This window comes from Vicugna pacos, chromosome 11 (assembly GCF_048564905.1).
Source record: "Vicugna pacos chromosome 11, VicPac4, whole genome shotgun sequence".
Lineage (NCBI taxonomy): Eukaryota > Metazoa > Chordata > Mammalia > Artiodactyla > Camelidae > Vicugna > Vicugna pacos.
This window is the reverse complement of record NC_132997.1, coordinates 8,335,344-8,345,726: the sequence shown is the minus strand read 5'-3', so window position 1 is coordinate 8,345,726 and position 10,383 is coordinate 8,335,344. Positions and strand designations below refer to the sequence as shown.

General features: G+C 57.0%; 1 protein-coding gene across 1 annotated transcript; it reads left to right on the top strand.

Annotated features, from left to right (window-relative positions):
* Positions 1-336: 336 nt before the first annotated feature.
* Positions 337-4,505, top strand: LOC140699503 (ral guanine nucleotide dissociation stimulator-like). The gene is made up of 7 exons (XM_072972198.1): positions 337-550; positions 951-1,061; positions 1,697-1,890; positions 2,526-2,585; positions 3,536-3,729; positions 3,930-4,083; positions 4,352-4,505. The coding sequence occupies exons 1-7, from the start codon at positions 413-415 to the stop codon at positions 4,503-4,505; spliced, it is 1,005 nt and encodes a 334-aa protein (XP_072828299.1). The 5' UTR covers positions 337-412.
* The last annotated feature ends 5,878 nt before the right edge of the window (positions 4,506-10,383 follow it).

Sequence of the window (10,383 nt, the reverse complement as noted above, 5' to 3'; positions counted from 1 at the left end):
AAGAACCTGCTAGAATCATTCCCACTGTGCAGGTGGGGAGACAGACAGACCTCGACACACACCAGGACATCCCCAGGATGGAGAACAGGTAAGGATGAGGAGTGGATTCTAGAAGCCAGGGCGTCTCCTCAAAGCTGCCTGCAGAACCTCCCCCGGCAGCTATAGAGACGGCGGGGCTGCTCTAACTGTGCAAGGTGCGGGTTTGCGTGGAGAAGGGCGTGAGCAGGCAAGCAGCCCAGAGGGCTCATGTGGAGGTGTCGTCTGAGGAGGGGGTTCCAGGAAGTGGACCCCAGGAAGTGACATCACATCCTTAACAGACCCCAACCGAAATGGAACCTGGTTACCAGGCACCCACATTCGGACAACAGCTCCAGAGCCAGCGCACTTGGCTGGAGACAGTTGAAGACACAGGATGTTCTCCTCTTGTTTCCCGGTCTCCCGGGGCTTCTCCGCCAGGAAACCCTGGACTGCGAGGTTCTTCGGTGGCTGTAGGCGTCTGTGGAACCCTCCACCCAGGCGCCTGTGGCCTATTTTGAGGAGGTCACCTAAGGTAACGCTGGGTGGCCTGGAGAAGGCCAGTCTGGGACCGGCCTCCATTGGGGGCCCTCCCTGGGCAGGCCCGCTTTCCCTCATCTCCATGTCGCTGAAGGGGGACTTGAGAGGAGGTGTCCCCTCTGGGCAGGAATGGCTTGTTGAACACTTGGTGACCCGGGGGTCCTGTCATGGCCGCACCCAAGGACAGGGCTGATAAGGGGGAAAGAGGACTCCTGAGGGGCATCATCTCTGTGTCAATGGGAATAAAAGGCTCCCACTTTGTCAGCTTTTCTGCCCCTGAAGGAGGTCTGTGCAGACAGTGGTGGATGTGTGTCAGGACTGGAGATGTCTAGTGGGTCGGAGAACCAGCCAGGGCTCTGAGGCTCCTGCCTGGCCTCTGGGCACTGTATTTACAGGACTCCACACACGGGACGGGACAGGACCTGGTCCACGGAGATCCCCGCTCCACCTCCCTGCAGGAGGCGCAGGTGCCCCACGAGAGCAGCAGAGCCCAGGACGCGCTCAGGGTGAGTGTGAGCTAGGAGACTCCACACCCAGGAAGCCCCGGGCCCCGCTGCTGCCCCGCTTCTCCCCTGGGCTGCCTCTTAAGAGAGCTGCTGGCAAAGGGATCTGATCCCCCGTCTCCCCCATCTGCCGTCACAACCCAGGCCCTGCCTTGGCCAGACGCAAAGTCAGTGCCCACATATGAGTCCGACTCTCAGAAAGAGACTCAGACAGAACTTCAGTCTATGTGAAGTCAAGGGTATTTCTGCATTTTTCTACACGTTGTCCTGTTTCTTCTCCATCCCCACGTGTCCACATTAACCTGAAGATCCTGAGCCCTCCCACCCCAGGCTCAGCCGCTGTGTTCTCATCCCTAGAATGGGATGCCGTGACAGCAGTCACGGGGATAATGTGGTACATGCAGGGAGGGGCCGGCACTGCGGTGCCAACACAGGGATCTGAGACACTGATGCATTTCATCACTGCCCTTCGCCCCCGGTACTGGTGATGCCGAGAACCTTGGATCTGCTCAGGGCTCCCCCGTTCCACCTCAGGCACAAGTGCTTGAGGCTTGAGGATTCGGTCTAATCTCCAGCCCCAAGTGCCTGGGGGTCCCCGGTGCTGCCTCTGATTCATGTCTCTCCTCTTTCCACCCCAGGGGGGAGCTGGACCATCAGGGAGCGGGGATGAGGCCTACAGGGCTTGGAGCCTCCAGCGACACAGGCTGGAGAAGCTGGTGGCAAAGCTGGTGCCTGCCGTTCTGGGCGGGCACCCCTCCTATTTGAATACATTTCTGGGCAATTATCGAAGTTTTGCCACCGCCCAGCAGGTGCTGGACCATCTGTTCCGAAGGTGAGCACTGTGTCTTCATGGGACATTGGGGACCTGGCCACCTACCATCAGAGCCATGAGGCATTGTTCCTCTACCTCTCTGAGCCTCAGGGTCCCCCCTGCACGCTGGGGTCAAGAGAGGATCGGGCCCTAGGAGGGTAGGAACAGAGGGAGACCTTCATGGAAGGTGCTCTCCGGGGACCTGGCTCACGGAAAGGGCAGCTGGCGGGGCTGTGGTTGTGCGAATTTGTCATTGTCCTCCTGCCCAAGAGCTAGCGTCTGCCTCCTGTGTCACTGGGACTTTGGCCTCGGGTGGAACTGTTTTCCCATTTCAAAGGGGATCGGTGACGCCATTAGCTGTCCCTGTCCTGGGAGAGTGAGAACAGGGATCCCTGGGAGGGACAAGTGGGGTCCCAGGCCCACTCAGATGTGCGCCTTGGGGCCAGGTGGGCTCACTCACTCATTCCTCAAATGTATAGGAAGGGCCCCCAGGGACAGAGGCTTTTCTAGGAACAACCATCATTTAATGCATCGAGCACACATCAGCCCTGCCCTCCAGGGCTTCCATTCTCTCGGGTGTCAACTGTCACACTAGACAGCACATCCAGCTAGTGTGCTCGGGACAGTCCATGTGACGCCTTCCTGCTCTCCTCTAGATACGGATGCGTCCTCCCTGTTATGGAAGAGGACGGGGGACCCCTGCACCAGCTGAAACAGTGAGTCTCTTGGATTGAAGCGGGAAGGACTCCTTCCCCAAATAGTGTGTGAAGCTCTGGGCTCTCTGGTTGGGCAGAGGTGGGCGGAATCCTGGATCCTGCATATCCTGCGAGTCTGGCTTGAGAGCAGAAGTCCTAGGACTTCCCCTGGCAAAGAAGAGACGAGACCCAGAGAGCTGTGGATGGGACTGTGGCGCTGTGAGGGGCATCTGGGAGGTCAGAGGACAGAGTCAAAAGTGAAGAAAACCCACAAGCATCCCCTATCCATCCCATCCCTGCCCACACGCCCTTTGGGAGACACAGAACACGAGGGGTGGAGAGCACCCTGCCCACCATCTAGTGGAGCCTCAATGGTGGGGACTCAGCTGGTGCTCAGGGGACCCAGGGAGCCTCATGGGACAGCTGAGCCCATCCTGATGATGCTGAGTGGCAGGGGCAGAAGGAGACCCAGGCAGGGTCCCTGGAGGATTCTGCAGCCAGCAGGTGCAGGAGCTAAAGTCTGAGGAGTGAGGAGGCCCGTGGGCAGCCTGGATGGCCGACACAGCCTGTCTGTTCCCTCCGGGCTCAGGCACTCATAGAGCAGCTCCCGTGTCCCTTAGAGGGCAGTGGCCAGAGCACACAGCCTGCCTGTCCTCACAGACGTGCCATCCAGTGGGGAGGGGCAGGCAGAGGGACATAGCAGGGTGACAGGTGTCCCTGAAGCGGTGGACAGGTGGTCACGCCATTGAGCCAGGGCTGTCCCTTCAGAAGGCTTGTAGCAGCCCCTCCTCTGTGTCCAAGCCCGCCTCTGCCCACACTGCCGGCTGAGATGGCACATGGAGCAGAGCCGGCCTCTGGATGGGCAGGAGCCAAAGGCAAAAAGGCCCAGGTCCCTGCAGGGCTGCCCTGGGAGCCCAACGTGGTAGGAAAGGCCAAGCCTCTGACTCTGGTGCCCCCCTGACTACCCCCAGGGCCATGGCCTCCATCCTGGGCACCTGGATGTTCCAGTACCCAGGCGATTTCCACCAGCCTCCAGAATTCCCATGCCTGAAGATGGTTGTCGCTTATGTAGAGCTCAGCATGCCTGGCTCAGACCTGGAGCAGCAGGCCCACCTCCTCCTGGCACAGCTGGAGCAACTGGAACTCCCAGAGGCAGACAGTGATGGTGAGGAGGATGCAGGGTGGGGGATCTGGTGGGTGGGGAGGGGACGGCACTGGACCCCACAGAGCAGAGCCTGGGAAGACTCCCTGGGGGTGGAATCCTGGAGTGAGATTTGATTGAGTAGCAGTGAGGGCTCCCCTGGCTTTGGGAGACACGTGGGAAAGCAGTCCTATTGATGAGAGTTTCCCTTCTTGGAGCTACAGCACCAGCTCCAGAACCCGCTGGGGAAACCCCTCTGGGTGGAGAGCCAGCTCCAGCTCTCCTGCCTGCGACAGCGCCAGCGCCAGCGCCAGCGCCAGAGCGAGAGCCAGAGCCAGAGCCAGAGCCAGAGCCAGAGCCAGAGCAGAGGGACGCACTGTAAGTATCAGTCCGGCTCTGCTGCCTCCCGTCGCCTTCAGGGCCGGGACGCCCACTGTTCCTGAGGTGTCTGTGATTTACAATTCCGGATTATTCTTAGAGGTGATAACATATTCCTTGCGGCCTGTTGTGTCGGTGTTTTATGGTTAATAGAAACATCAACGTGCCCTACATGTCTCTGTTTGGATAGACTCACTTCTCTGCACCAGACACACAGGGCGGGGATGTGGACAAGTGGCCCCAGCACGTTCCCACCCTCTCCCTGCAGGTCCTGTGAGGCAGCGGCCTCCTCCCTCTTGTCTGCTGTGGGCCCAGGGCCCAGCTCAGGGCCTCCATCAACACTCCCTGAGACTCCACCCTTGGTAAGTGGCCGCTCATGGCATGATCAAGACAAGGACTTAGAAGGCAACCCCAAATTTTGACCTTAGAGGATTTGTTTTCTTCCAGCAGTGAGACTGATTTTGTGTTTGTGTGAATGTTGCCTGTTTGTCCGACATCCATGGAGCCAGCGGCTCACATGCCATTCCCCGTACGGCCACCAGAGGGAGGGATGCCACTGCTTCTGAGAAACACTGTTCCATTCCAAAGTGCTCCTTCCCAATTTAGCCCTCCTCAGAACATGTTTTAGAAAGTGAGGATTTCTTTAAGCTATAGAGGTTTGTTTTCTTTCTTCAATCTCGTTTCAGCCCTAATCTCAATACACTTTAATTCACAAACAGAAATTGAGCCACTGAGTGGAAGTCGTCACTTGGGATACACAGACGTGTGTTCTTCTGTGTCCAGCCCCCATCTGTGTCCACCTCTGTCCCTTCCTCTCTCCCTCCAACCGTCTGCGTTTGTAAATATCTATTTAAATAAAAGACTTTGACAATCAGTGCAATGTACAAGAGATATTGTAATTCATGTTGCCTTGTGTGCGTGTGATGTAGACTTGGGTAGAAAGCGGTCTGCTCACAGGACAGTGGGGTTGTCCCTGAATCCCTAGGAGACAGTTGAAGCGGGGCAGTAGGTCTCAGTGGGAGTCACTCACCAGGGAAGTTCTCCTGCTCAGCACAGCCAAGGTGGGTCCTCATCGACTTCTATCCCCAGAGCACTGAATCTGCTTTCCCCTGGGGAGCTTTGCTACAATCCCGTGTATCCTAAAGTGTCAGAAGGAAGAACAGTGATGATAAGAACTGTGGGAGAGGGACAGGTTTTGATTTTAATTACCTACTCCTCTACCTACAATGGCTTTCCCTGGATTGTATTATAAGGAACGCTCAGCCACCTGGGAGCAGAGTCTACACCTTGGACTTGAGCATATTACAGGTCTCTTGCCCAGCACTTGGCCAAGAAGATGGACGTGTATTGCTGAATGTATAGAGTTGGGAGGGAAGATAGGACAGGCCAGGGGAATGTGTTTGAAATGGGGACTCTCCTGGAGCTTTCCTGACAGGAGGTCATCATACCTAGGCACCTTCCTCCCCTGCCAGGCCCTTTACTCCTGAAGACCTTCCCACAGAGCCCCTCAGCCAGGACCCACATGATCCCAGGGCTCTCCCACGTCACATCTCAGCATCTGCTCTCACTTCTGTTCTCATTTTGGTCCCCTTGACTCTCCTACTGTGTGGCTCTGCTCCCTAGGTCTCTGACCCCTCAGGGATCCAAAGTCAGAATATTAGATCCTACGGACCTGAAGGTTCACGATGGGACTGAATTTATGAATCAGTCACCACATGGAGAAATACCGCTCTGCATGACTGTCATAATGGGGGGGGGGTTTCTCTTGAACAATCCATGTTAAATCGATGGCATAAAAGAAGCATGTTTTTCTTGCAATGAGCATCCCTACTAAATTGAGCCATTTCTCTGATGAGGCTCTAAAAGACCTGACCCATAGCATGAGGAACAGAGTGAAGTGATATTGTGCTGTAACGTGGTATAGAATGCTGTGATACTTCTAAAAATTGTTATTATCCAGTTGGGCTAGAGTTACTGAAAAAAAAAAACATTGTGTGAATATGACCCTTTAAATTTCTCATGTTTCCATGAAATTCAGAAGATGCTGGTGAATTCATCCATTCCTTTCTCAGCATTCATTGAGATGATCCTGTTTTTTCTCCTCACACTGTCATGCATTTTGCTAGGGTGAAGCCATCCTGCATTCCAGGAATCATTCCCACTTGCTCATGGTGTGCAATTCTTCTTACACAGATGGATAGGAATGACTAGTGTATAGACTTTTTCTGCCCTTTCTACCTCAGCTCAGGCTTCCTGAGCCCTGGCAGGGTGGCCGGTGATGGCCAGGACACAACACTGAACCACAGAGGTTTTTGCCTTCTCATTAGTCATGATAATTGTTCTTACTAACCCCTGATGCTTCATTTACACAGTCATGACTGTCAGACAGACCTGCACTCACCCATTTCCCACCCTCGTGTCTCACTCTCCACTCGTTCCTTCTGGGATTCATTCACTTCTTCCTTCAACCCACCCGTCCTCACTCTCAGTGACAGCCTGACAGCGGCAAACTCTCTGAGTCTCTTGGATCTGAACACAATGTTATTTTGCTTTTACTCCTGAGTCATGGCTTAGAAGGAAAAATATATGGATATGCCTGTGATGTGTCCCTTCGCATCCGAGATGTCCTTCTGAAGTCTTGAAATCAGTGGCAGCCTGGCCTCGCACAAAGTAGGCTCACTTGGACCACTGGGCCCTGGCTGGGCTGAGAAGCATCCGTGCAGATGGGGCACTGCCCTTGGAGGGGCATCAGCAGGGCCCTCGCGGGTCAGGTGGCAGGGGAGGGGAAAAGTGGGCGTGAGCCTCTCCTGTGGTTTCCATGGGGAGCAACAGGGAGGCAGGACTAGCAGGTGGGAGGACTCAAGCATCTCTGGGTGGAGGGGCTGCCCCTACTTGTCTGTCCCCGCCCTGGGTGTGCTCACTGGCATCTTCTACTGTCTCTAGGAACTCTAGGACTAGCCCTGGGAGGGGCAGCCCCTCCAGGCTCAGTGGGACCCAGATGTCAAAGTGTCAGAAAACAGACAATAAAAAACGGCTAGCATACATGTGCAAACCACAGGCCTCCGTTTTCGCATCCGTGGAGGGCGGGATTGGTCTCAGTGGCCCCCCAAGGCCCAGCCCTGCACTCTCAGAGTCCAGCCAGCTCCCAGGACCTCCCCAAATCCTGGTCCTTAGCGTCTGGGGTCAACTAGGCAGCCACGCCACTACCCAGCCCTGCAGCTCAGGCATTTCAAGGCCAGTCGGTCGCCTGGGGCCTCTGAGGAAGAGCAGGCCATGGCGGGGCTGCTGGCTCAGCCTCCAGGTTGGACTTCACAAATGGAACAAGGGGCTCTGGGCTGGAATAATGCAGGCTTGTTCGCCACGGGAAGGACGGGGGTAACCGAGTCAGAGCACAGACTGCCAGTGCCTGGAGAACCATGCGGAGGCCCAGGGCCGACGGGGTCGGCAACCGGGAGCGCGCATCCTGCCGGGACCCTGTAAGATGGTGGCTGCTGTTTAATGCTGAAGCTCACACTGCCCAGAAGGCTTCTGCAAATAAACACGCTCTCATAAACACAGGAACATCCTGAGAAGTCAGTCAAACAAGGCTGGGAGGCAAATGCAGGGCACGCGGCCCACCGCCCATCAGACAGCACCCCTCGCACCCACTCCCTTTGTCACTACGGCTGCCTGGCCTGTCAGTGGAGACAGCGAGTGGCCTGGTTTCCTGACCGCTTGGTCAGTGGCCAAAAGTCAGGGCTGAGGTTGGCACTTGTTCACCAGTGCTGTCCAGGGGACAGCAGGTGCCACAGAAGGATCTGTGGGGCCTCCTTGTGTCTGGCCAGAAGGACAAGATCTGCAGAGGGGTGTGGGGGTGCTGATCCTGCACCCAGGAAGTTCACTGGCTAACTGGCCGTCCTTTCCTGGAATCCCTGAGAGCCAGCAAGATGGGCGCCTTGACATTTGGGACAGGACTGAGCCACCCCATGTCTCTTCTGAGTCTTGTCTTTCTGCCTGTCCTCCTGACAAGGTGGCGCTCTGAGCATTTTCATCTGGAGACAGGAAGACAGAGGCTCACAGGGGCAAAGTGACCTGCCCAAGGCCACACAGCCGCAGCCAGGAGGGGCTCAGACTCCATGTCCAGCCCCTTCCCACTGGGACATGGCCTGCAGCTGCAGAAGGCCCCAGCTGCAGCCCACAGAGGGTTCTCGGGAGTCATTTTGACTCCAGAGCCAGGGAAAGCAGGAGACTCCCAGGCCCCACATCTGCAACTGATAGCTATTGATAACAACAACAACAACAACAACAACAACAACAACAACAACAACAACAACAACAACAACAGTCACGTCCAGAGCGGCCCAGGGCCAGAGTATCCTTGAAGGCAGAAGGTGGGTCAGCTGGCTTCCTTCTTGCCAGGTAGGGTGGGATCCTGGTCCTCAGCCCCTGCCACAGCACTGGTGGGTTTGGGGGACCCCGCAGCCTCTAAAACAAGCTCCTGGACCCCCTTGCCAGCCACTTGGCATACCTTCTCCCTTCTGGCTGCCAGCATTTCTTTAATATTCCTCTTCCCATCCAGGTCCGAGAACCACCCTAGGTTGTCGGGGATGGTGTGGTGTGTCTGGCAGCCAGGACAGGTCACAATGACCACACCCTGGTGATAGGCAAGCTTGGAGATATGCTTGGAGGACCTAGTCCCAGAGACATTGCAGGTGATGACTAGCTGGTAGTGCGCGGGCGTGGGTCCCTTCTCAGAGCTGGAGGGACGCCAGCCCCAGCCCCAGCCCCAGGCCCGCCTTCACCCTGCAGCCTCCAGGCAGGCACCGAGCCCCCAGCCGCCACCTCAGGCCAAGCATCCGGGAGTCCCGCGCCTCTCAACAGTCTCGGCAGGTAGCTCAGCTCTGCCCACAGGATCCCGCCCGCAGGCCCCACCCGCCATGATCTGCGCAGCGGAGACCGACCCCCGCCCCGGCTCTCCCCGCGCGGCAGAGGCCGCCTCCGGAACAGACTGTCCAGCCGCAGCCGAGATCGCCCCTCGCCCCATGCCCCTGCTCGCCCGGCGCGGCAGACCCCGCCTCCGGAGGAGACTGTCCACCCGCAGCCGAGATCGCGCCCTGCCCCAAGCCCGGCTTTCCCGGCGCGGCCGAGAACGACCCCCGCCACGGCTCTCCCCGCCAGGCCGAGGCCGCCCCACACTCCAGCTGTAAGGCCGCAGCGGAGATCGCCCCCCCCGCCCCATGCCCCGGCTCGCCCTGCGCGGCCGAGACCGACCCACGCCCGGCTCTCCACGCGCCGCGGCTCTCCCCGCGCGGCAGAGGCCGCCCCCTACCCCAGCTGTCTGCCGCAGCCGAGATCGCCCCCCGCCCCATGCCCCGGTTCGCCCGGTGCGGCCGAGAAAGACCCCAGCCCCAGCTCTCCCCGCGCAGCAGACGCCGCCCCACGCCCCAGCTCACTCTGCCCAGCCTAGACAGCCCCAACCGGGCTCTCTGCTCCTGGCCCAGCCCTTCCCCTGCCCCTGCTCCGCAGTCTTCTCCCCTCCTGTTCTGGCCCTCCCCGCACAGCCCATACCGCCCCTCCACGCCCCTCCCCACACCACCCCGCACCCCCCTCTGCCCCAATTCCGAGCAAGGCCCAGGCCACGCCTTCGACATCTTGGAAGCAGCCTTCCCTAGGCTGTTGCTTTAAAGATGGTTTGGAAGAAAGAAAAAAAGGAAAAACAGAAAAGAACATAAATACAAAACAGACACACTCATAGAAATAGAAAACAAACTTGTGGTTGCCAAGGGACAGGGGCGTGGGACTGGACAGACTGGGAGTTGGAAATGTGCAGATACTGACAGGCAGATGCAGAATAGATGAACAACATTATACTGCATAGCACAGGGAAATACATACGAGATCTTGTGGTAGCTCACAGCCAAAGACATTGTTCCAAAGATTATATGTATGTTCACGCATCACTGAAAAATTGTGCTCTCCACGGGAAATTGACAAAATGATAAAGGAAGATTAATTAATTGCCCAAATACCTGTCTATATAAATCAACCTTTTTAACTAAAATACCAAAAAGTGGAGGGGGATAACAAAAGCTGCGGATTCTTTCCATAGCATCCCGGTGTGTTTGACGACATGGAGTGACCCGATTCGTTCCTTCAGCGGGCGTCATTCGTTGAACGCCTCCTATGTGCCTGATACTGTGCCTGGTGCCCAAGAAATACTCCTTGTCCTGAAAAAGCGTACAGTCGCACATGGAAATAAGCAGCTACAGCAGCGTCTGAGCAGTTCTGTCCTACTCAGCCGGGCCCCGCTAGTTCAGACAT